This window comes from Peromyscus leucopus, chromosome 7, assembly GCF_004664715.2.
Source record: "Peromyscus leucopus breed LL Stock chromosome 7, UCI_PerLeu_2.1, whole genome shotgun sequence".
Lineage (NCBI taxonomy): Eukaryota > Metazoa > Chordata > Mammalia > Rodentia > Cricetidae > Peromyscus > Peromyscus leucopus.
In genome coordinates this window covers 69,576,471-69,604,123 of record NC_051069.1, presented here as the reverse complement: position 1 = coordinate 69,604,123, position 27,653 = coordinate 69,576,471, and the positions used below count along the sequence as shown (strand labels likewise).

At 38.4% G+C, this 27,653-nt stretch overlaps 1 protein-coding gene across 10 annotated transcripts in view; it reads right to left on the bottom strand.

The window, feature by feature from the left end:
- Positions 1-27,653, bottom strand: part of Myo6 (myosin VI) — a 142,855-nt gene that overhangs the window by 3,486 nt on the left and 111,716 nt on the right. For 2 of the 10 annotated variants that reach the window (XM_037207800.1, XM_037207801.1), the window contains 14 exons: positions 22,994-23,124; positions 22,825-22,902; positions 20,943-21,072; positions 18,614-18,704; positions 17,732-17,882; positions 15,995-16,203; positions 14,446-14,524; positions 12,797-12,957; positions 11,746-11,784; positions 11,322-11,351; positions 8,432-8,470; positions 5,865-5,968; positions 4,449-4,580; positions 1,724-1,750 (listed from right to left, as the gene is read on the bottom strand). In XM_037207800.1, the coding sequence (XP_037063695.1) occupies positions 1,724-1,750; positions 4,449-4,580; positions 5,865-5,968; positions 8,432-8,470; positions 11,322-11,351; positions 11,746-11,784; positions 12,797-12,957; positions 14,446-14,524; positions 15,995-16,203; positions 17,732-17,882; positions 18,614-18,704; positions 20,943-21,072; positions 22,825-22,902; positions 22,994-23,124 (1,401 nt within the window). The remainder of the gene's footprint in view (positions 1-1,723; positions 1,751-4,448; positions 4,581-5,864; positions 5,969-8,431; positions 8,471-11,321; positions 11,352-11,745; positions 11,785-12,796; positions 12,958-14,445; positions 14,525-15,994; positions 16,204-17,731; positions 17,883-18,613; positions 18,705-20,942; positions 21,073-22,824; positions 22,903-22,993; positions 23,125-27,653) is intronic. The other 8 variants (XM_028879837.2, XM_028879838.2, XM_028879842.2 and 5 more) reach the window with 6 other exon arrangements.

Sequence of the window (27,653 nt, the reverse complement as noted above, 5' to 3'; positions counted from 1 at the left end):
GACCCTTTCCTCAAAAATTTCACTTTGAAATGAGATTTCTCTTGCAGAAAACCCACTGAAATAAGTGGAATGTGAATCCTATATGGGTTTCCTTGCCAATAGAAAGAAAAACTTCTTCCTTTTTAACTAGGTCTAAGCCTTGCTCAATTCAGCACTGAATGACTGGGCTTTTATTTAGTGTGCAAATGTAAACACTTTCCTAGAGCAATGGCTTCACATTCTGGGCAGCATAACTCAGGCGAGGCTGTTTACGTGCTTTATATCTTAGCTTTGAAAGTAGACAACGATTTACTACAGTCCTAAGAACCTCAGTATGAAAACCAAAGAGCATCCAGGAAAGAGTAGACAACACATAAAAATCACGCACAGTCACATGGCTTTTCTGAGAACTTGCAAAAACACCAAGAGGATGAAAACACTCCTGCTCTAGTTTTTGCCCCCAAGAAACAGCAACAGCTTATGGAAAGTTAGATTTATTTATTTGCAAATCAGAAAAAGCAAAAAAGCACATAAGAAGGCCACACGTGCCTGTGAAAGAATGAGGGGCCAGTTTTGTTAGAGACATTAGGACCCGCATGGCCTTCAGCACAGAAATCAAGATGGGTTTGTGTTCTCTTTCTGGTCTGTCCATTGTTCTTGGCAACTCAGTGATCACACTTGAAGTTTAGAAACACTGGCTTTAGGCCAACCAGGGCTACCGAAGTAGACCCCCACACACACACACCTCAAAAATTAAATAATAAATAATTTGAAAACACCAACCCTTCTGGGTAGTAAATGAGTGATTGGAAATTTACTAGGACATTGACAGTCTCTATTCACTAATTTATTTTCTAAGATAACTGCCTCCTGAAGTTAATACGCTGAGTAAAATTAAAAAAACTAAACTTTTTGATAGCCTTTTCTAGTAAAAAGAGACTTAAATTTTACTGAAAAGAGCGAGGAACTTTGGTTAAGTTAAAAACACCAGACATTAAAATCTTGCCACCAATCTTTTCAACAGTTTGCTTTCCTCCAACCATGCCCACTTTAAAAGTCGGAGGGAAAGAAATAAGCCCTGGCGCTTGGAAGGCTGAGGCCAGTCTGAGATAGCTAACAGTGAGACAATCAATGCTTCAAACAATAAAACAAAAATATAAATTGTAAGAAGCACTTAGAAAAATCAGGCCCAACAGGCTGGCAAATGAATATAACTGCTCAACTCTAGGACCTTACTATAGGTAAAGGTGGTCCAAAGTCTCTAAAGTATGGAAGGAAATGTGCATCACAGGAAGTTATCTCCCTCTTCCTGTAGGAGTCATTAGTAAATTGTACATATTACTACAAAGAACTCAAATCTCCCTGGACAGAAACACAGGTACCATCACAGCGCAGCATCTGCAACCAGCACCTAAGAGTTAGTCTTTCTTCTAGAAGGTCAGCTAGGAAGTGAAGACAGCATTTTGCTACAGTAAGTGGTATACACACCCAGTTTTAAATGCATGAAATTGGGCAGAGGATACCATCATTCAGTCAATCATTGCTCTGCACACATGTTTTGGATTGATCTGAGAAAATGTATCATATCTCAAGTTAAGATAGATCGTAATGTAGGCAGGTGTCTTTAATATACTACAACTCCACTTACAACGCAGCAAAACGGTGCTTGGCAGAAAGTTAGTGCTCTATAGAGGATGTTAACCCCTCTTCCAGTTAGTTCATGAGTTACCACCCATTGACTTACGTGAATTGTTCAAAAATGGCGCAAAATCTGTGAACAAATATTGTATGTTGAGGAAAGGATGACAATGCCAAAGCTGTTGAATGAGCATTTTTCTAATTTGTAAATCTGTCCCATCAATTGAGGTGGTGACCAACATGCAAATATTCTATCAGTAGCAAAGAACTCAAAGACTGGTCTACACATACATGGTGCTCTGATTTTTAAAAATCACTTTAGAAAGCATAGAAGAAAGAAAGAAATGAGGAGAGGGAGGGAGGGAGGCAACATAAATAATTAATTATAGTTTATGAAATTCTGTTTGAGGCACAGGTGAAGAGTACAGAAATTTAAAATTTTTACTTCATTTATAATTTTAGGACTTGAAACCCTAACTAATAATAACGAACAGTGCTGTTTTCAGACAGTCAATATATTCTAATTTCTTCAAACTACTTAAATCTTAAACTTATGTATTTTATTATAGAAACTTGGATTAAATGATTTTCAAAAATCATGGTTTGAAGCAATTTAAATACTCACTAGGTGATTTGCCACTGTCCAAAATTATTTATGAAAATCTCTTTGTGTGGTAAATGAGATGAGCATTATCAGTCAGTCCAGGAAAGGGGACAAATGCTCCTTATTCATTGCTGTAAAACTTACCAAAGTTTATCAATATATTACTCTTATGCTCAAGGACACCAAGTTTTGTTTTTGTGAATTACAAAGTGTCCTCATTTCACATTTTCAAATGAATTTCAATACATCTAAATACAAAGCCTACACAGCACAGACTCTTCTTCATTGACCTATGACCCTAACCCTGACACCTCTCACCCCTCCTTTCGGGAACATTCCTTCCCATGTCAGACTGAATTTTATACGAGAAAAATACACAGAGAAAAGATGATACATGCTTTACAGGCAGAAGTAGATTTTTGTTCTAAAAACTTTCTGAATGCTAATATACTGGTTGTAGGTGTGTAAAATTCTTGCTTGCTTTTACTCCTGGATAGGACTCTTAAGAAATTTTCCTGACCTAATATTGTACTTACAGCAGCAAGATGTTATTTGCTCCATTTGGGGACAAGAGTAGGTTAAAAATAAAAGTAGCAAAGTTCGATTCAAAACCCCCTTCATTTGTGGTTTCCTTACTCAGATGTGTGCATTTCACAAGACAGTGAGAATCTGTCAAGGTAAAGGTGATCATAAAATGTTTACAGCGAAGAACAGTAGAGCTAAAGGAAGAGCCCATTGCTTTTCTTGTGTGTGTGGAGGGGGAGGGGGTTATATACAAAACAAACATGATTTGTGGCAAAACCTTAATACATAAACCATGAACAGGTCATAAAGCCATACTGTCATTTCCAATACAGAGAAAACATTGAAGGAGAGTTTTGAACTCACTGGTCATTCAACCTTTCAAAGCTGACCATATCTCAGCTCTAGATGATCCCCACGCCCTCATCCTATTAAAATTTGCTGAAAACAGACCCTGAAGAGTCACCAGCACTGTCTCCCTTATCAACAATAATGACCTCAACAACTCTCTGCTACAACTGAGAAGCACTGAGGTCCTACCACTTAACTGATTTTGATTAAATATCACATTTATTTCCCTAGAAAGCAGTGAGAATTTAAAACGACACCCAAGAACTCAAGCTCAATACATTGCTACCCGCACGGTCAAGTGTTAACTTTGATGCTAATCTGAATTAAGAAAAATTATGATGGTATAAAAGTATCAAGGTGACAAATGAAATTCCAGTTACTGTTCTAAATTTTAAAAAACTGGGGCTGAAGAGATATCTCAGTGATTAAGAGCACGGGCTGCTCTCTGAGCAGACCCCAGGTTCAATGCCCAGCCCACACAGCAACTAAGAACCATCTGTAACTCCAGTTCCAGAGGATCCAAGACCTTCTTCTGGCCTGCACACCTGTGGTGCACACACATACATCCAGGGAAAACACCCATACACAAGACAAAAATAAACCTTTTTAAAAACTGAAGATGTAGCTCATATTGCAGGTCATCTGAGCCATCGTGACAGTCTGCCATGCTCTGGTGAGCCTGCACTGCCCACTTTCTGGCTCAAGTGAACACGTGGTTTCCTGCATCTGGGCAAAACTCACAGTATTATAAAATCAAATTTTCAGTGAACCTTTTTTTAAATAAGACAGCATGGTAATGGAGAACAAGAACCAATTCTTTCCTTACTAGGCCATTATCCCATGAAGGCACCAGAAGGGATGTATATCTCTATATTAAAAATATAAGTATATTTAGTTATTTGAAGAACTACTCTAAAAACTGAGCTAGATTAAATTTCAAAATGAGACCCTGGTTAACAATATAAAAATGCTAATTTTCATATGTAAGCTCATGGGCATCCAGAATAAACTGATCATAGTAAATAGTAACCTTGACATATTCACATGTAAGCATTTTGTTTGTTTAGACTTTTTGCTATGTTGAGAACAGCACATGCCAGGCAAACACTTGTCTCAGCATATCACCAGCCCTCCACACATAATACTGATGTGTGTGCGTACGTGTTTATGTGTGGAACTATGTACTTAGAATTGTATAACTTCTTATAAGACAGGTCATCATGGTTGTATCATGTTCACTAAATCACAATATGAGAAATTTATGTTGACTATTTTACTCAAAAAAATCCTGTATAGCTACATGCATTTATATATAATATACTTGGAACATTGAAAAGTACAGATTTGTTTTTACCATAATCAGTAACAGACTTGGGAGCACGCTGCTCTGTTTCAGTATTTCTCTTCTTGTTCTTGGATTTCCAAGCATGATACACTTTCAGTCTCCTGTGAAATTCTTCTCTGCACGCTGCCAGGAGCTCAATGTCTATTGATTACATAGAAAGAAAAATTAACATCCTAAATGATTCATCTGACATAATTATTCCATAGCCATAAACAGGTATATATAACAGGTTTTTAGTTTACAGTGCAAGATAAAAAGTGAGCAAAAAGTGAACATTTCACAATCTTTCACAGTTACAGACTATTAATTACATATTATTACTATCCTATATCATTTGTTCACCTCTAAACTAAATAGGTATTTTTATATGAAGAAATAGAATCAGAAAGGTTTTTAAAAGGAATAAATGTGCTCAAATACAAGCAAGAGTTAAATGCACCACATTTTCACATTTATAAGATGCTGTTCTCAGAGGACAGGAACATAGCAAGAGCTCCCCATCACTAGTCAGTGTCCTGACCTTAAACACTGTGGTTTAAACAAGACTCTAACTGTGTGAGGCTCTGAATAGTCTCTCATATAAACTGTTCTTCTCGGGGGGTGGGGGGAAGCAAGATAAAAAAGGAATGGTTACATTGTTATTTATTACCCTGGTTTCATAGAAAAGATCCAGATAGCCAACTATTTAACCATTATGATTAGCATTAGAAGAACCAGTCACCAATATAGCCCAAGTCATAATTTTTATTTGTTCCTTTTCTGTGACCTAGGTAAGAAATGGGCAAATGCATTTAATTCAATAATCATGCTGAGGTGGCTAGTTTAAATTGTCCACCTGAGATAATTTAGAATCCCCTGGGAAAAGAGTCTCAAAGAGACACAGTCTAGATCAGGCTAGTCTGTCTGTGGACATGTCTGTGGGAGACTGTCCTGACTGTGTTAACTGCTGAGAGAAGGTGCAGCCCATCATGGTCAGCAGCATCCCCTAGGTTTGCACCAGGACTGTGTAACAGTGAACAAGCCAGACAAGTACAGCGTGCGCATTTATTCTTTCTGCTCCTGACGGTGGGTGTGATGGTGCGTGTGATACCAGCTGTTTTAGCCTCCTTGTCCTGCACTCTGATGGACTGTAACCTGGAATTACGAGCAACAATAAACCCTTTCTCCCCTGACTTCCTTTTTGTCAGGGTATTTTATCACAGCAACAGGAAGGAAACTAGAATACATATCTTTCTTTTGATTTTGTGACTAAATTATGTCTTCATTTTCAAGGGAACAAAGAATAACAAATATGCTGGCATAGGTACTTTGTACACACGCACACACACATACACACACGTATGCACATGCACATGCTCCAGTCTAGGGATTTATCTTACTGGCATTGTTACAGACCCCTCCTCTTCATCTTCTCCCTGCACTCACCACAAGAAGTATTGATAGTATCACGTAGTTCTGCATATTTCCATTTACTAAGATCATGTTTCTTGGTACCAGCAGCTGCCTTGGTAGCTTGTACAGCAGGACCTCTGTAATCATAAATTTTACATATTTAAACAAGAAATATACTGACTAAGGAGCAGGCACTCAGAATCAAGCTTCATGATTTATTGTAAGCTCAATGTAACCAAGAAAGAGGTTAAACACATCAGATTTCAAAACATGAAAAGAAGGAACACAGATGTTATGGTAAATAAACACTGAGGAGCTAAAATCCCACCTCTTGGGTATCACACAAGTAAGCCCCACCCCACCCTTACCATCTTCTACCTGGAAAACCTCCCTCTTAAAAAGGACAATGAAGGCAAGCTTCCTGAGAGCATGTGCTCATCTCTCGCCATTTTACATTTTGAAAGAATAGCCGTCGCAGCAAACTGGCCGAGATAGAGACACTGAGTGACTGACGTTATTGGAAAACCATCTTTGAAAATACAACATCCTTTTTGTGTCTTTTCTTGAGCTCTTTCCCTTCTGCTTATTTGTTTTGTCCTATTGGATGTGCTTGTTTTATCGCATTATATTTTATTTTATTATGATCCCCTAGGAACCTATCTGTTTTCTAATGAGAGACAGAAAGGATCCAGTGAGAGAGGAGGTGGGGAGGAACCGGGAAGAGTAGAGAAAGGGAGAACTGTAAATCAGGATACATTATTTGAAAAAAAAAAAATCTATTTTCAACAAAATAAAAAAAATTAAAAGATATCACCTTTTCCTGAGGTGATAGAAATTACACTTTTACTATTAAACTTAAAATGAAGTAAGATACCTTTGCCTCTTTTAAAGGCCTATGTGTATATTTTGGGGGATAAAATGGCATATTTCTTGCTACATACTTAAAACTCTTTGACACAGTGACCATCACATATGTAGGAGCGACCGACGAATAACAGGTCCTAGTATAACTTCCTTCATTTTATGGTTGACATCTGTTTTACTGCAGAATCTGCATTTCTACCAAGTTGTATAACTGGCAATTTTGCGTATAGCTTTTCATTCCTAACCCTAAGCCCTAAGAGTCAAGTGTGAGCTCCAGAGAAAACCTAGGCCTCCAACAATAGAACCAAATTATGTCAGGATTTGCAGGAAAATGTATGTGACTGGAAAGAATCACATTAATGAATTGTCGGTCTCAGAAAGATAAATATCACATTTTCTCTTATTTTTGATTTCTGAGTTTTATACAGATAAATAAAATCATGTATGTATCTATGAAATGGAAGTAGACATTTAACTGTCTAGGGGACAAAGGGACTAACAGGAGGGACAGGCAAAATAAGAGTGGGTGGGATATGGCAGAAATATGCTCAATAGATAGTTGTATGAAAATGTCCTTATGGAACGCATATGTGTACAATGAGTACACAGTAAAAACTGTTTAAAGAGCCAGCTCGTGTCTGCAAGAACTATTATTCTTACCAGTGCTTTATTTTTTAATGCTTATGAAAATCTTTTCTACATCTCTAAGCTGCCATCCAATAAAGTGGCTAAAAGAAAAAAATCACTTTTTCCTCTTACTCTTTTAAGAATGTTTTCTAGGACAGTAACTGAAAATTATTATGTTTTTCTGTTTTGTTTTGAAAATAAAGTCAACTTATATAATATATAGTTTGATAGTCAAATATATAGAAGAGACTAGTATATACATATGTGTGTGTACATGTGTGTATTGTGCTTTGATACATTCTGAAAAAAATACTGAATTCAAATTATTATCGCATAAAATGTAATATTATTAGCTTTTCATTCATATTACTAAACCTGCTAAAAACACATTTGGAGTTAGAAGTAGTAAATGAACTTAAGCATGAAAATGCTCTCCTCCCCATCTCTGTATTATTAAAATCATAAAATAAAAGTATAATCTACTGATTATCCTTATCATAAAGACAATCACACAAACATTAAAATAGTAATAGAATTTACTTGACTTTTAAGATCTACTAACTTAGCACTTTAATTAATCTTGAAAATTTAAAGTTGACTGAATAGTGTTCATTCAAATCTACTTTTATAAACTATAAACTAAGGCTGGAGAAATTAGCACAGCCATTAAAGGCTAGGCTCAAACTCCCCCGCAAAAAAAAAAAAATTATAGTTATTTTATTTGGAAATTCACTTTGCACCAGTGGATTTTAAACTGGTATTCGTGTTTAAGAGACACACTTACATCCCCCTCGGCTAGCCCATGTGGCTCCCAAACTACAGCACTCCCATCCCCAGGGCGGGTTCCAAAGTACTCATGCCATGGGGTGAGACTGAGAGCACAACCCAGCCCCCGTGAAGACTTGCCCCATCCCAAATGCCAACTGTGTCCTCAGTGAAAAACATGGGTTAGAAGAATGTTGCTTCTCTCTGTGTTAGGATGTTATTTCTCATACAGAAATGTTACATGGCATATTTCATACAACAGGTTCTAGTCCAAATAATCAAAAGGAAATTAAAAACATGATTTTTGTAGTAAGTATTTATTTCTGTAAACACACTGCACTAACCTACTCAAAATTTCTGACATTTCTTTGGCCATTTGTTCCCTATAAGAAAAAAAAAATGATAATATAACACAATTATACATAAGGCACATCACATAAATTGCTCAAAATATATGAAAATATACTTCATTTTTAATATTATCAATACTGTAACTATTCACTTTACTTTGCAAGGTATCTATTAATGACACATTTTCCCATAATTCTACCCATAAAACATGCCAAGATCTTTGGGTTTAAAATTATTTGAACACATCTCCATCACTGTGCAAAAACCTCCAGATAAAATTTCATGAGGGCCATGCTTCGGTGGTATTTTTTATGTGCAGAATATAAATAGCATACTCTAAATGCATGCAGAAAACTTGGCAGGATGTAGATGCTGTACAAGGATTTTTGCACCAAAGATGCTTAGTGCATTTTTGTTAGTTAGACAAAGCTTCATGGGGGTAAACCAAGCTGATAGGTTCGAATAACAGTCTAGAGATCTTCAGTTCCAAATCAGAGTGTATATTTAAAAAAGGAAAGAAGAAAATCAATACAAGCACTTGTTAAATGAAATACCTGATGCAGTCTGACCTTGCAAGGATAAGTACATCTAAAAGAAAAAGCTGCTATTTCTTTAATTACTCAGGAGACTGTCACTTTTCTCAGCATTTGCTTAATTCTGTGAAGCAGAGTGACAGTTTCATCGGGCTCAAGAAATCAACACTTTCTTGATTTCATTTCATCCCTGTCCTTTGCTTTTTTCCCCTTCACAATTAACTGTTTTCATATATGTTCTATTCGTCCAACTCTAGCAACCACAAGCACTTCAGTAAAAAAAAAATAAAAATAAAAATCACAAGTTAAAAAGATGGATGAATTGGCTGTGGGTACAGTTTCCTAGATGCCTGCAAAGAGCTGGAACTCTGCTTAGGGGGCAAGGGTTTGCATTCAGTGTGTGTGTGTGTGTGTGTGTGTGTGTGTGTGTGTGTGTGTGTGTGTGGTATTGGTGGAGAGTTGTCCAAGCAAGCACAGTAGGAGACACTAAACTTGCAGAAGCTGACCAGCAAAGAGGAAACCCACGAAATAAACTATGCACATATAATCTAATAAAATTATCTTTTCAGCAATATACCATCCATCTCTCCTAAAACTATCAGTTTTTCATAATTTTGTAACTTTCTAAAAGTATAGTTTTTTAAATATTTGTAATTCTCTTGTTCTTTCTGCCTCAAAACTTCTGTCTGTTTTTACCATCTCTTTCCCCTAAAGTGCCTTCCATCTGTTTGTTTATTCATAGCAGGTTTCCAAGAAGTCAAATCACTTTTCTTTTTTTTTTTTTTTTTTTTTTTTTTTTTTTTGGTTTTTCGAGACAGGGTTTCTCTGTGTAGCTTTGCGCCTTTCCTGGAACTCACTTGGTAGCCCAGGCTGGCCTCGAACTCACAGAGATCCGCCTGCCTCTGCCTCCCAAGTGCTGGGATTAAAGGCGTGCGCCACCACCGCCCGGCTCAAATCACTTTTCAAAGCTCTTATCACATGATCGGTCTGTTGATCATACAGAAATGTCTCCAAGAGACAACTTCTACCAAGTCACTTTTCTCCCTGATCCTCATCAACTTTACACCAGGTTCTACACCAACTGCAGGCGATTCGCTGAGCCAGACTGGCCCTGGCTTCTAGGTACTTTCGCCTTCTGGCTGTGCTGAGCTACCTGCAAATGCTTGCAGTTTCACCTTAGACATTAATTACAGTGTTGACTTAACAAGCTCACATGACAACTGTAAAGTAGTTGTTCTAATGGAGGGAGAGTAAACAGTGGCCACTCAGCATGTATTCTGAATTTCTGGTTGGTGCTTATGTAATAACAATGCTGCAAGTTTGCAGTCCTGGTGCCTGTTGAGATGTTGGGTCAGGAACTTAAGTGTCCTGCACAGGAACTGTCCTCTGACCCACATAAGATCAACATGTATGCTGGACACATAAAAGTGAAGCATACGCACAAAAATACATTTTACATGCAAATTGTTTTCGATGTTAATAACATTTCTGCATAGTTTCTATGCACAATTTTTATTTTTTAATACACAGTTTTTATGCAGATGCAAACATTGTATAACTGAGAAGAGATTATGCCTAGTTTTGTTTGAAAGTCTGGAGAGGAATGTCCGTGATGCTGTAGCATTGGAGCTCATGAGACAGTCTCCTATCAGTTTCCATTTCTAGCTATAGTATTCAGGGGGATTCTCTACGTAAGAAGAAACATCTGATCATCGGTCATGTCTTCTATAGCAACTATGCAAGCACCATAATTAACATTTCACTGTGAATGGCTGTCCTTTCTCCTTCCCATGTGTCTTCAGGGGAGCTGTTGACACAGTCCATGTTGTTTATGAAACACCTGCTCTTGATGCTGCAGTCTGATACAGTCGAGAACTGGCTTAACCCTGTTAAAATTCAGGTTGTATAAACATCCTTAAACGTGTACAGTATGTTCTGCTATTTTCCAGTGTTATTAAGAGCCTCTCTCTGTGAGGAAACTTACAATGAAAGAAGTGTTACCTACAAACCTCTGATGGAGACCCACTTCAGGTATTAGTAGCACTAATCACCACATACACTGAAAACTATTTTACTTATTCTTACTCTTCCACACCTGCTATAAAGATGTTAGAGTGAATTTACAACACATAAAACAAGTTGGTATTAAAGTTGAAACAAGAGCAGAAAAAAATTCACAAGCTATTATGGCTGAGCACCAAACACTTCCCTTAGGCAAGAAAAAGTAGAGAAAAAAAAAATATTTCATTGTCTTTTGATAAAAGGAAGCAATTTAAAATTTACTCCAAGGAAGGAACTACTTCTCAAAAAATAAACCCAATCTTTAAAGAGACGAAGAGATATGACATACGGTGTCATTTGGGGTCTTGCTCCATTAGTTCTGTGAAAAGAATATGTTTTGGTTAATATCACCACCAGCTCTGAACTGTAAAAATCTGGATTAGGTAAATTTGTGTTTTAATTACTCTTTGATTTAAAACTACAAATTATATTTAATCTACATAAGATCATTAAGACTTTAATGTGTTTTTAAAATAGTCATTGGAAGGATTGTGAAATACTAAATTAATGGAATTAGTAAAAAATTAAAGAGCAAATATATTAAGATTGGAAAATTCAGACATTCATATGCTGTGAGATTTGGTGTTAATAGAAATTTGGATGTGTCTATAATTTCATGTGATTTCAAGTTATCAGTTTGTATCAAGGATCTTAAGTGTAAAGGATTAAGATGATATTGGAAAACATATTACATGTGTGCAAACAAATCTTACTTAGAAGTTGCTGGACAGGAACTTAAGCTGAAAAAGTAACTAAGAAACGTTTAGTACAGCAGAAGCCATGTATATACATATATATTACATATATAATTTAAGTAATCATTACAGTCACTTTTGTGTGTACAGTCCTAGCCATCTCATTTATAGTGTCGTATACTTTAATATACAGTTCAGACTCCAGAGCTGCTCAAATAATCACAGGCTGGAAAAACTTGTGATAACAAATGAATGAAAACCATTTTTGCCCCTATATAAAATCTATCCACCTGAATGGCGCTGCCTTTCCTTTTACAAGCAAATTGCGCCATCTAGTGGTTATAATTTAATATACCCCAGCTAAGTCTGAAAACCAAGGTTACAATGTCCATTCGCATCTCGGGATATAGAAAGCATATACCCCTCACAAATTTGTTTTGCCTTTTTAAACGAATAATCAAAATAACTGTTTCTATATTCTAAAGTTCTTAAATGAGAAATATTAACTTTTCTGTAACTTGGTCCGCCATAGTATCTAGACATAATTCAGAATCTAAGGAACTAAAATAATTCTGTAAGATCGGCTTTCCTCCTTGTAAAGGAATCGTTCTTATTTTGAGGCACGGGAGGGTAAACTGCACCTCACTGCAGTGTTAAGAATGTGGTATATTGTTTCAAATTTGTGTTAGGAAACCAAAGACTTTATATGTATTAAGCTGCACTATAATATAGTCTCTAACTTCTATGTCAGTATTTAACAAGTATTTAGAAACTAACTTCTACCCAGTACACAATGGCCTTAAACAACTTCAGAAATAAAGCTGAGTTTTGTTCTTAATAGAACAACCATTAAATGACAGCTGGGGTTTTATGTTTTAACAGTCCAATAACTAAATGGAAAATCAATTGTTTCATTTAAGTACAAAAGTACCCAACTAACTTTAAAATGTTTTTACTTCCAATATGTCAAAACCTAAAACCTACAACTCTCTCCTAGCCCTCTTCAAACAGAGATGAGAAGCAGGAAGCTCAGGCAAGCCCAGCCAGGGTCGACCCAGAGCCCCAGTACCTTCGGAGCGCCAGGTCACTCTGGGCCTCGTCGCTGATGAGCTCAGACTCGTTCTGGGCGATGCGCAGGGCCAACTCGCGGTCCCTGCACTCCTGTGCCAGGACGGCCTGCTGCTGGGACTCCTCCTCCCGCTGTCGGGCCAGCTGGGCCTCCACCTCAGCCTGCAGCACAGAAAGCCACACCTAGCAAGAGCTCTTCATCCTCACAATTGTTACCTCAAACAGAGGAGAGCTCAGTGGCCCGGGCCAGATTCTCTACTAACAGACAGTGCTTAAACACAAGTCTCTCACTCTTACAAGGTGCCCTCCCCACCCCACCCACCGCTGCCCCGTGTTATCATTAATGCTTCACTTCCCCAAAGCCAAATGAAGCCGCAGGGCTCCGCCATGCTGTGACCACAGCACGAGTATCCCCAGTGTCGCGTGAGCATCGGCCGCTAACAACAACACATGTGCGGAGGATGCAGGACTGAAGGATGGTTGTTCCACTTACAAGCATATACTATGAGAGCCAGACAAGAGACACCTGAGCAACCATTCTCAGACAGGGCTCTTTGAAAACTGGGAGTGGAGGGCCAGGTGGTAGGGTCACCGGCCTTTAATCCCAGCACTTAGGAAGGAGAGGCCAGTGGATCTCTGTATACAGAGCAGTTCCAGGACAGCCAGGACTGCACAGAGAAACCCTGTCTCCAAAAGAAAAACAAACAAACAAAAAACCAAACTGGGAGTTGAGGACTATCTTAAAACTAACTCATTCATATTATTATTTATAGTTACAACATAACACTGCAAAACACTCAAGTTATTTTTAAGCAAGTTTTTAATTTTTAAAATATACTTTATTATTATTATTATTATTATTATTATTATTATTGAATCACTTCCCCCTTGCCTATCATCCCTCCAGACCTTCCCATGCCCCCTCCTTCCAACTCCTTCCATGTCTCCTCTGCTCTCAAATTGATACCCCCTTTTTCTGTGATTAACTTTGTTACTATGAAGTAAGAGATTTCCATATGGGGTTTTTATACATATTTCATTGGGGTTGACTTCTCCATCCCTACCTTATCTCTCTGTCCTCTTTCCCCCTGCACCCCCTCTCTCCCAGTATTCTCTCTGCCACTCTGTTCTATTGTCTTTCCCTATCCCTTAACATCTCTTTCTTGTGTCTCAAGGCCCCTTTCTAGTGTACTGGCCTGAACCCACACTTAGTCCCACCTGGACACATGTATTTGTCTTCCTGACCCTCAGTTACCTCACTTAACATAATGCTTTCTGGTTCCCAAGGTCACATTTAAGTGAATGCTTATCTGAATTTCCCCTCAATGCGGTAACAATACTAACGCTTACTGAACTAGGAATTGTTCTATAAGCTTTAACATGTAAAAACTCACTTAATATCACTATTATTTATCCCCACTCTACAAAGAGAAATTCATTGTGATATATAATGTCTCCACTTCTGTTAGTGGCGAAGCTGGATTTGAATTCGCTTCCCTAGCACCAAAGCCCCACCTCACACTCCCTTCAGAATTAGCCTTTAGCCCCTGGGGTAAACCGGTGATCGATACTCTGGCAAGCCAGTTTGCTTCGGTCTTTTCGTTACTTGTGGATTCTATTTCATAGAAACACAGTCCAATGAGCACATACCTGGATCCGTTTCTCATCGTCTTCCCTCTTCTTCCTTTCCTCCTCCTCTTGTTTTCTCTTCGCTTCCATCTCAAGTTTCCTAAGAATGGGAGAGAGAACTCTTCAAAATTTTAACTATGAGAAATCCTTCAGAAGACAGACAGGCTAGAAGTGAACAAGCATCAGAGAGCAGGATGAACCCAAGCCAGCCTCGGACCACACGCATCATCAACTTGGTTCAAATACCATAAAGTTTAACTCCCCTAAACAGTTCTTAAATAAAGCAAATACAATCATCTTCCATAACACAAAGCACTTCTAGATTAACTTGGAAACCATGAGTTCACAGCCCAAGGAAATGAAGTTAGCATACAAAAGGGCAACCTGCATGCCTTTGTTAACAGAAGCATGTATTCACAGTGACTAGGATATAGAATTAGCCCAGGAGCACAGCAGAGGATGAAGAATGAAATCCTGCCATCTACAGCAAAATGGATAGAAGTGGAGGACATCATGTTAAGTGAAATAAGCCAGGAAACACAGGAACCGTGTGTTCTCTCTTATGGGGAAACTTAAGGAAAAGAGAGAACTCTACCTGAAAGTAGAGTAGTGATTTCCAGGGATGCTGCAGAATGCTTGCCAGGTAACAGACAGGGAGGAAGAGAGAAGGAGTGTGTGGGTACATCAAATGCACACTACACATGTATGTTAGTAGCAAACAAATCCCATTAATATGTATGGTTAATATGTTTTAAACAAAATAAAATTTTCTGGGCAGGGTGGCTCATGCCCATAAACAGAGCACTGAGAGGCAGTAGCAAGAGGGTCGCCACAAGTTTGAGGACACCCAGACTTATATATTTTATTTTATATTTATATGCATTTATATAGCAAAATGTAGGTCAGCCAGGGCTAAAAGACCCTGTCCACAGAAGCCAAGGAAGAAAATAAAGCTAGATTGTATTAAATTAAGTGTTTGTGCTACCACTCACTCAAAAAGTCTCAGACTTTAGGGCCAACAGGATGGCTCAGAAGGTAAAGGCAATTGCCACCAAGACTGATACTACTGATCCCAAGAAACCACATGATGAAGGAGAGTACCAATTCCCACAAGTTGCTCTCTGACTTCTATATACACACCATGGCAAAGAAGTCACACACACACAAACACACACACACACACACACACACACACACATAAATGTAATAAAAATTTTTCAGATTTTGGATTTTTTTTCAGTTTTTAGATTTACATGTTAGGAACATCCAACCTGTAGTTAACAGTTTCATACAACTATATAAAATGAGCATTAAATTTTTTTCAAACTCACTCTAAAATTGTTCAATTTGTACCAGGCATGTTGGTGTGTAAGTATACCACACACTCAGAAGGCTAGAGCAGGAGGATGAGAGTTCCACACCAGCCTGGGCTACATGTTGAATCCCTGTCACAAAAAAAATATAAATAAATAAAAACTCATAATCCTCTGATCTGAGTAGGAATACAGTATTAGGACAGCCATCATCCATCACCCTGGAGACTTCCAGTCAGAACACGCAAACGCCTTACATCCGCCTCTCCTCCTCCTCCTTGTGCCGGCGCCTCTCCTCTTCTTCACGCCTCTTCCTTTCTTTCTCCATCTCCTCTTGAATGCGCCTCAGTCTCTCTGCCTCCTCCTCTTGCTGCTTCTTCTTCTGCAGCGCACTGAGGAGCTCTTCTGAGCTTTTAACCAGCGCGTCATACTCTTTCTGGATTTGTTCCCTCGTCATCATGGTGGACTTAAAAAGCCAAATGACAAACATGTACTTAAGCAGTTCCGTCCTCTGCGCAATATGGACATGCTTAACACTACTGAACTGTACACTTTAAAATGGTCACAATGATAAGTTCAATGTTTTGTGGGGTTTCACATTTAAAACAAACTCTAAGATACATATCAAGAGCTGGAAAAACTGATCATCAAATCCATGTTAGTATATATGTTTTTTTTTTTAAACAGTTTCACATAGCCCAGGGTAACCTGGAAATGGCTATGGAGCTGAGGAACCTCATCGACACTAGGATTACCCTACACACCACCGTGTCCAGCTAGTCACACATTCTTTGAACACCATCTCCACACATAAATACTTTACTCTAGGTTTTATCAAACAAGCCATCAAGAGCTGTAGCATGCTGTGAATGGTGTTACATAAACATAGCTTTAAACTATTTTTAAGGAATGACTATCTCATTTAGTCAAAGTTTGTTTTCTTTACTTATAGCATTTAATTAGTACCTAAGGAACAGTTAGGAAATTACATCAAAACCTGTTGGATGATTTTCCTGGGTTAAAATTTTGATTCATAGCATTTTCATCCTTTTCTTGGTAATTTTTTTTCTTTCTATCTCTAATATTTACCCTGTCTACAGGAACTACAAAAAGTTTAATTTAAGTGCGTTGACTTCTGAGTGCTCCCTGAGAAAAGCCCATAGAACCCTAACTAACATGTAATTGGGGAAACTGAAAAAGATGAAATATGATAACAAGCATTATAAGGAAATATTTTCATATTAATAGTCAAGCAATTGAAAATGAAACCAAAAATAACCCCACTTTTTCATTTTAAAAAATGAAGAAAATGTATTGCTACTTTTAAAATAGCTAAGTAAATTATGAAGGTAATGTATTAACCACAATAAATCATGTATCCTAACAGCAGTGATACAAAATGACATGCATGATTATGACAGAGAACTATGTAAAAATGTATGCATACAAAGTATGATTATAAAGGAAATACAAACATATACTAGCTGGATGCCTAATGTGGTGCTAGAAAAGAGTTTTGGGTGATTTTCTTGCCACTTTCAACAATGACACATTAATTTTATAATTTAGCATTTTTCTTTCTGCTCAGCATCTACCTGCCATACTCAGCACTTTGTTCAATCCCCAGCACCACCAGAAAGAAAAATAAATACAAAAGAATAAAAATTGGTTTTGGAAAGTAGAAAGGATAAAACAAATTAATTCACATTAACCCTCTGTGAATCATGACTGTAAAACCTTAACAACAAAGGTTAGTATTTTAGTTACTCTCTAGAGGGGGAACATTTTGCCTAACAACAGATAAAAATCATATAAAGATTACTTATCTTTTTAATACAAAATTTTTCAAATATTGAGAAAAAAATTAATGTATCTACTTGTTAATGTTTCACATCTTGAATAAATAAGCTTATTTTCCTATACAAGTTTAAAACCAATTACAAAGATCAGCAAATTATAAAAAAGTTAAAGTCAGCTGGATTAAAATCACCCACCTTAATTTTGGCCATCAAAGCATCAATAGAAATTTCAAGATCTTTGATCTGTCTGTTCACCTCCGGCTTTCCATCTTTCAGTGCACTTACTACTTCATTAAACTTATCGAGTCGTTTCTTCAGAGTGCCCACCTTAACCAGGCCATCAATGCTGCAACAGTAAGACCCCATCAGATATTTACCCCGCAAGCTAATGTTCTGGGAAGAATTCTCATCGACAGAAAGTGAACACTGCGGCTAACCGGGCAGGTTAGTTCTGTCTTCAGGACTCTTTAGTAGTCTGTCCAGGTCTCTCATTAAGTAAAAAAGAATCAAACACATGTATGAACAGCATTGATAACTGCCAATTAGATCAAGGCTGGCTATGTTTAAACTAGAAAAATGAGGATTTAAACTATAAAACTCAAATGATCCCACATCGCTTTGAAAAGGTGTGCTGTCCATAGCTATTCAAACGTTCAAAGCTTAAAAAACTACTTGGTAATACAAATTTTAAACAAGATGAAAATGAAATATATACAGTGAAATGATACACAAGCAAGACAAGATTATTTTATGAACATTTTTGAAAATTATGATCAGGCTATTGAGTGTCTTCCAACACAGCATCTAACTTGGCATCATCAAGAAACCCAAAGCATGAAGTAACCAGAAGAGCAGTCTCTCTCAGCCTTTCATTCCAACCTTTTAGTGCTCACATTTCTGCCAGGCACTCAAACCCTTTGGTAGAACACCAAGCTAAGTAATGAATGAGCTGATTCTGAATACACAGCACAAACAAACCATTTGCAAAGAAAGCAGGACCCAACTGCTCTTCACCATGACTTCATTGCCATTTTATATTGTAGCGCTGTATAGATCTTTAGACACTGTTCATCTTACCGTGGTTTGTGTCTCCTTTTGCAAAGCCACATTCGGATGGTTTTCTGCATTTTAATGCATGCTTCAGCTCGATATTTTATTTTGTTTTTCACTATGTGTAAGAGTAAAATGACAGAAAAATTTTGGTTTAAATAAAACATAAATTAAAAACCCATTCATTTCCACAAAGCAATTCTTATAAAAATCTTGATAAATGTGTTATTCCAGCCATCAGAACTGTGAGGTCTAATGTTTCTAATGTAAATTCTTAAAAAATAATTTAAAAAAATGATTGATGCAGCCAGCATTATATTTCATATGTATCTGCAGTATGCAACATTACTATTACCAAACTGTCGGGGGCCATATTTCTATAAAATGTTCTAATAAATATTATATCTTTTAAAATGTTAACCTGCCAAATGAGTTTAGGAAATACAGTTTACTTCCTTCTGGAAACTCATACTGAACATTACAGGTATGCTCTCTAAGGATCCTACAGTAAACGGGTCTTCAACTGTTAGTGTCTAGAATTTCCTAGCATACTTGAAGCTTAGATTTTCTTTTTTAGAGCTTCCCAATTAACATTCTGCAAAGATCCTATCTGGTAAATGGCCATAGTGTATCTTTACAACACAGTCCACAAATGGGACATGTGGTACAAGGGCTTAATAACATACACTTTCCTCCAAAATGTACTATATACAAAGGTGAAAGCGTGGAACCCACAGGAAAAAATTACAGTTTACTTGGAAAATAATGGGGAAAGAGGTTCTGTTGTCTTTTCTTCTTCATTATAGTTTTTTTTTTTTTTATAAACAGGCACTGTTGTCTAGCAAAAGATCTCAATAATAATGTGCCTAGTTCCTTTGTGCTAGACCAAGTGAATTTTACTCTTCTGTTAGTGAAGATTTCTCTACTAACTCTGCCCACCCCCACATACACAGCATTGTTTCAAGTACTCTGGTAAGTGTGGGGAGCATGGTGATTTCCATATAACTTCCAACAGTCCAACTTTCACCATGACCTTCAAGGAATCCAAAATATTCTGCACTCACTCAAGTTTTAAACCAGAAGTAAGCAGCTGCTACAATGTGGCAGAAACGCACTCAAGCTCAGCTTGGTCTGGTGTACTGAAGAGGAATTCTGAGAGGGGAGGAGCAGGGGAGGCCACAAAGATAAACCGAAACCCAACTACAGTCCAGAAAGAAAGTCTAGGAACTCAAACCTTGCAGCTATTGAAGGAGGGCTAGGAAAGTCTTTTGGTTCAAAAAAGATAAGTGGGGCGGGGAGCCAGTAAACAATTTTTGGAACTAATGAAGTTATTATGTAAGTGATAAAAAAGAGGTCGCCGCACTAAGGAACTGACAGTGAAAATAAAGGATTATACTATCTGAAGCCAAAATCCACCTCATTTAACAACTAATGAGATTTCATGAATAAGAAAAGAGAGAGAAATCCAGGGGTGCAGCTTACTTAGCATTTGGAAGGCCCAGAGTTCAATACACAGCACTTCAAATTAAATAGCCTAGGGCGGAGGGGATAAAGACAGAGAGAGAGAGAGAGAGAGAGAGAGAGAGAGAGAGAGAGACAGAACACAGATCATCTATTGAGAAGGTCTAATGTAGATGTCATTTAGGCAGAGAGAAAATAGTTTCGGCTAAAATTGGAGAAAATGGGAAGGTTTGGGGGGGTCAAGGAGAGGAAGGGGGAAAAGGGGAGTAAATTCTGTATTGCTTAGGACAGGAAGAAATTAACACTCCTAGAACAGATCTCAGATAGGAAATGTCATCGGACCTTCAAAAGATAAAAATAAGTCTACAAATGCTGGCTGAGGTACCGGGGAACCATTACATCAGACACAACAGGAACCAAAGTTGTCCAGTAGCATCCAGGACAACATCCTCACAACATCCCTCAGACCATTTCACTGCCAAAATAACCAATCTTGATGTGAAATTAAAAAAAAAAAAAAAGTTTGGTGAGGACTTTGGGGTTTTTGTTGTTATTGAGACAGAGCCTCACTATGTAGCCCAGGAGGCCTTGAACTTCCTTAATTTTCTTTCACATATGGATGTTTTGCCTGCCTTTAAGTCTGCGCACCACATACACACAATGCCTGCAGAGGCCAGAAGAGGGCATTGGATCCCCCGAGACTGAATTGCACACAGCTGTGAGCTGCCATGTGGGTGCTGGCAATCAAACCCAGGTCCTCTGGAAAAGCCACCATGCTCTTCACCACTGAGTCATCTCTCCAACCCCGAGGACTTGAACTCTTAATTCTTCTACTCCAACCTGCCAAGTGCTGGGATTAAAGAATGTGACACTATGCCAGAGAGAAAATACTTACGTTTGATGACTGAGAGTGAACACCACTGAACTTTCTTCCAGCGACTACAGACGAGCCAAAGATTGACTCTTTTTACCAACTCTGCTAAGTGATCAGGGTCAGACTTCATAATCTGATCAAATTCTGCAAACTAAGAGTAAGACAACTTAGTGTCAGCATTAAAGGGTAAATGTGTTCAAATAGAGAGAAAATAAAATACATGGATTTCAAATTCCAAATCTAACTTCCTGAAAATCATCGAAAGCCAATTCCAAGGACATCTTAATAAGGTAAGCAGAAAGTGTAAACTTCTTTGGCCACATGTCATGGCCCTTTTCTTTTGTCCTTTAGCAATTTTTTTGGAGCTTAGGAAGGTTACTTATTCCTAGGGAGCAGCAAAAATAGGAAAAGGAAAAACTCCTAAATGACTAATTACAGAGATATTTGAGGGAAAATGTTGAAAAGGGCTAACATGTCTGAGCCAGTTCTCAGACACCCACACAGTTCTTGACAGTAAGGTCATCTATAACAGGAGAGCCACCAAAGTATTGTCTCTCCCAACACCCACCCCCATTTTAGACAAAAATAAGAAATTGCAACTAAGAGACAGACCACACAAATGTAATGGATATTTGGCTGCTAATGAATGAAATGTATTACTTTTGCTCTTTACCACCAAATTCCAGAATTATTTCAATTTGTCACCAAATAACACACTGAAGCATTAAAGGTGTCACATGCCAGTCAACAGAATGGTTTTTTAATCATAAAAACTTTAAAGGTATAACAAGACTACACACTCTGAATCTGCTTGCTTTAAGCTTCCAACAACCCCTGTTCCTCTTTCTGGAGGTAAATAATCCGAGTACTTTCTCTAACCATCTATTAATAAAATAGTTACTAAACCTCTGAAATGGGAGAAATGCTGAAATTATGGTAACTAACACTAAGTAAAGCGAAGCCAACCATGAGCATCTATATTTTTTTCTCTTAGCTTTTCATAGGAAATGGTATGGGTTCTGTGACAGAGACACCACAGAGAAAAGGCCCTACTTCTAGTGCAAACACACATTTCCACCCAGTGCTCACAAATGTGAAGTCAGATGATCATTAACTCGTCCTCAAGATGCTCGACATAGTGGACTGGTGCAATTGGTTATTTAGCTGCAATAACAACACTTAGGTTTACGGTTCTAAGGATGTAATAATTAAGTCGGTATTTTAAATGTTAGGGATGTGGAAATGTTATTATTAACACTTGTGAACAGCCTTAGGTGTTTGTGTACAGAATACAGTTAGCTAGGAAGTAGTCTACAGTCGGTGACTATCTCAATGACAGCACTATCTATGTTAGCCAAAAATTACAACCTAATTTATGTTGTGTTTACATACCCCTTCACCGTAAAATTTGGCAACAGTCAGCACAAACTCCAGTCCAATTTCATATGCTTTATATGTCTACCACACTCCAGTGAAACTCTCTCACAATGAAGACTCCAAAATATTATGAAACCTCACCAAGCAAGGTGGCACATGTTTATAATCCTAGCATTTAGGAGTCTGGGACAATTAGATAGGCCAGCTTTGGTTACATGCTGAGCTATCTAACTGGTCCAAAAGTTAACATATTCTAGAAATGCTTTCAACTTATATTAAATGTTAGAGATATTTGGATATTCCTTATTTAAGAAAAAATTCAACAACGCTCTGATACCAATATTGATTAAAACTAAAATTTAAACTCAGAATATGAAACACCCCCAAACAGAAAATCTGTGTGAATAGAAACATATTTTCACACTGTTATATGTAATATAGTAATAATATAAATCACTAATAACTAAGAAAATACATACCAAGCCCAATTATCATATGCTAAAGTTTAAAATAAATACATATTTACCTTGCCAGGTCTGAAAAATACTTTAGTTAGCCCAAACTTGTAGTCAACTTCATTTAATCCCAAAGCTTTAAAAAGAGCCTGAAAAACAGATTTGAAAAGTTGAGTTCCAACTAGAAATTAATAGGAAAGATTTGTTGCTAAGAAATTTGTATTGAAGCAGCATTTATACCTTACAAAACAGCCTTGGGTCCAGTCTTGCAAGTTTATCTGGCATGTACTTTTTGTACATATTATAGAGTTCGTGAAATGAGGCTCTTGAAGGGAAACCTCCTTGCATCAAGTCCAACACAGACACCATTCCTAGAGTCGTGAGCACAAATAATTCCCAGTCACAATACAGAAGCACAGGGTAACATGTGAGTGACTCACCAATTTTACAAGTGAATGCTTATGAAAAGACAACTTATAGAGGGAAAGTATCCACAGTGAGGCACTACACAGGAAATACACCTCCAGTCAGTATGCCCCAACTTATTTATCACTTAAAACAACCAGAATGAAATCCCATGTAAAACCAGCATAGCTGACCCTTTCTCAGAGGCAGCCCATCTAGAAGGCTCCAGTATGATTTCTATCTTTTCAAAATCCACAATTAAAAGTATATAAAGCAAAATCCTGCATTTGGCCACTCTCCCCATTTCTATGTCTTCCCAAGAACTAATAGAAAGCAAAAGAGAATTTATTATTTAAACAGTATGCGTAATATAACATATATCTCTCTCCCTTTCTCTCTCTCTCTCTCTCTCTCTCTCTCTCTCTCTCTCTCTCTCTCACACACACACACACACACACACACACACACCCTTCTACCAGTTTGGGACAATAGCTCCCAAGGAGAACAATAGCCTTGCATGCCCAAGGCCCTAGGTTCTAGCTCCAGCCTCAAAATCAGACCTCTTCTACTAAAGAAACTAATCTATTGGTTGTGAAGTCGAGTCCATGGGATAAATATAAATTATTAATTTAACTCTAATAAATGGTAAATCTGAGCCTTGGGTCAACCTGGGCTTTTCCGGTCAGGCTGGACAGCAGGACAACACAAGAGTTACAGAAGAAGAAACCCTGCCTTCTCTCATCTTCCCTGTCATCCTGATATTCACCAGATAGGAGTTTTAGTAGAAAGTATCTGTGCTGGTTGGTTTTTGTTGTTGTTGTTGTTGTTCTTTGTCAACTTGAAACAAACTGAAGTCATCGGGGAAGGGAGATCATCAGTAGAGAAAACTGCCTCATTGTCCTGTAGGCAAGTCCGTGAGGCATTTTCTTGCCTAATGATTGAGGAGGGAGGGCCCAGGCCATTACGGGTGGTGTCACCCCTGGACAGGTGGTCCTGGGTCTTGGGTTGTGTAAGAAAGGTAGCTGAGAAAGCCAGTCAAGTGTTTCTCCAGTGTGTGCTTCAGTTTCTGCCTCCACGTTCCCGCCCTGAGTTCCAGCCCCGACTTCCCTCAGTGACGAGCATGACTCGAGGTTGGAAGATGAAATAACCCTTTCTTCCACCGAGTTACTTTTGGTTATGGTGTTAGACACAGAAATAAGCAGCAAACTAGAAGAGTATCTTACACTAATTCTCCTTCAAACAGAAAAACAGAACAGCCTAAATGAAAAGTCAAATAGAATCCACATCTTTAATATCACAGACAAAAAAAAAAAAAAAAAAGCTCAAGGATTTTCACACACTCAGACTTGGTGTTCAGACACAGTCACAAAAGTCAACAAGCAGTAGGGTCATTCAATAAAAATACTGTGCTGGGAGCTGAGGGCATAACCTAGTGGTGGGGCACACATCTCGAGCTCAGGAGTCCGTGGGTTCCATCTCTACCACCACAAAAACAAAATCCAAGTAAAAATTACTGTAACAAATGGTCATTTTTGTTTGTTTATTTGGCTGGTTGGTTGGTTGGTTTCTAGACAGGGTTTCTCTGTGTAGTTTTGGTGCCTATCCTGGATCTTGATCTGTAGACCAGGCTGGCCTCCAACTCCCAGAGATCCACCTGGCTCTGCCTCCATAGTGCTGGGATTAAAGGCGTGCGCCACCACCGCCTGGTTGGTCATTTTTGTTAACTGCATTAATATGAGTGCTTGTTTAACAATAATAGCTCTATTTTCAAATGATTAAGATGTAGTTATTAAATCAATATTAAAGAAATTAGGAGGGGTAAAAATATGAATATGAGTAGCATATGTGGAAAACAAAAATGATAATATACCTATTCTTTATTCCTTATGCCAAAATGAATTCCAGTTGGAAAAAATTAAAATGTAAAATATAGAATATAATTTTTAATAAGTGCATTTTTAATTTTAAAATAATCTAGGAAATGATGGCTCTTCTCTACAGATTGAATGCTAGCCTATTGGACTGCAAAAAACATTAAAACTCTGTGAGAGAGTATGCCAAGGGAATAGCTTTAGATAGCAACTTGTAAACATTTATCTTTTATATAATTTCTTTTTTATGAATCTAAATTACAATTTTCTCACTTATGGAGAAAGACATGTGGAGACTGTCCAGACATCCAGTCACTGCTTACAACAGAAAAACAAACAAACAAAACAAGCAGAAATAAAGACCTATTCATTAAAATTGTATTACACTCATAAAATAATGCATTGATTAGGGAACTGGGATTTAACTAACCAGAATAAAAGTATATCTGAGGCATAATGTATACTGATTAAATCAACACATGGAGACCACTCTTTTTTTCCTTGCAGTTCTGAGGACAGAACCAGGGCTTTGCACATGTTAAAACAAGTATTCTACCACCGGACTGAGCTACAGCCCTAGTTCTTGGCTATGTAGTTCAGGCTGGCTTTGAACTCATGAATGGCCAGAACAAGATTTAGTTCTCAGATGTGCTAGTAGGAAAAAATAAGTAAGGTTTGGTTAGCATTGTCACAGTTTTTGACAATGAAATGGTGTCACCTGTTAAACTACGACTCAGCTGACCATGTTAAAATACACTCTGTGTGAAGGAGGAATCCCACTAACTCTCCAGTAAGCTATGCTCTGTTAATCTAAACACACAACGGAACTACATGTGCTTTACAAAGATGCTAGATGCTCTTTGTAAAAATCCTAACAGGGAAAAAAGTCAAATTCAAGGTCATGAAAATCACCTTAAAGACAGTATACAAAATGTATCACTGCCGTGTTTTTCAGAACATATTCGTTAAGTAACACCAGAGTAAGGGCATGCTAGATACTGGACTCCTCTGTAATGTATATGCAAAGGGTTTCAAACAAACGTAGTTACTGTGCAAAAAGAGTCCCTCATTAGTATATGCAGAAAAAATATTGGTTGACTTTCCAGTATTTGTTTAAAATTAATCACAAATATATTTTTGTATCTGATAGACTGTACATTCCATTCAATGATGAATTAGTCTAATACACACTAGAAAGACCAGGACTTTGAGGAAGCCAAAACACAGTTCCTGGAGGGAAACTTCAAATAACTGTATATAATATATTATATATAATAATTATACTAGCGGACTGATGCACAGTAGACAGCACACAGTGGACAGCTCACTGGTCTCATGAAGAACTATACAAGTACACACAAAATCTGTAACTGCGGCTGTGGAATGGAAGTGCCAGACCTCAGCACCATGAACAAATGCACCTTTGGGGCCAGGATCAAGGCTGGCTTTCTTAGGAAGCAGTACTCGGCTGACACATGAAGGATGAAGGAAAGATATCCTGACAGGAAGCAGCACGTACCTAGACCCCGCAGTGGGAGGGAATGGAGTGCTAAGAGCAAATCTGTGTGGCTGGGGCACCGACAGAAGAGAGTGGAAAGAGGGGAGCTAGGGACACACAGCCAGAGGCTAGCACCCGGATTGCACTCTGCACCCCAATACCCATCAGGAGCCATCAGAGCACTACAAGCTGTAAGAAGACTTGGTCAGAGCTGAACGGTGAAGTCACGATGCTGCACATGTCCACAATGCATGGAGCAGATGCAAGGATACGTGGGCAGCTGCAGCAAGGAAGCGAGAGGAGGCGTCAGCTTCAGGTGGGAAGCCACAGCCTTCACCGTGTCAATCACACAGTGCTGGGGAAAGAGACAGAATATGGCCGCACTACCCCAACACGGCAGTCACTGGCCGCAGGCCCTGAGCTGCGCCAGGCACACATAGTGTTTACATTTTAGTAGGGAATAAAACTTAAAATCACTTCTACAGAAGTCCCACCAGCCCCATTTCAAATGCTCCAGGGTTCATAGTGTCAACCCCCTGGTTACTGTACTGGGTGTCACCAGGGGTTACAGAAGGAATGGGAGGCAGGAGGCAGAGAAATCAAAACGAGAGTGGCAAAGAGAAAAAGAACTAGGAAAAAAAAAAAAGAAAAGGCGAATCTGGAAAGCATGTGTGTGACAGAGGAGAGTAAGTGTGTTCTAGTGGAAATGGGGCGCTCAGTCCCATGGGGCCTGGCCCAGCACTTAATCAGCACTGCTGGCTCATGAGAGGCAGGAAGGGACTACACGTACCAGGGACAGGAGTTTCCTGCTTCTAACAGACCAGAAGCGGGTGAAGGGGATGCAGACAGGCAGAAGTGCTTGGCAGCACGAGAAGCCATCTCCTGGCAGAGCTCTAAAGAGAGCAAGAGGGGCTGGGGGCGGGAAGCTGGCTGGCTCTGCAGAGAACAGAAATGTATGGAGCAGGGAAACTTGGCAGGAGAGGTTTGAGGGCCCCGAAAGGTCAGTGACCAGGAATTGAAGTGGTGCCAACCTGGCTGGCCTACCAGTCCTGAGCAGATGAAGAGAAAGCATTGGATTAAATTCTTAACAGCTAAAGTTTAGAGAGAAGAGTTAGCAATAGACCCA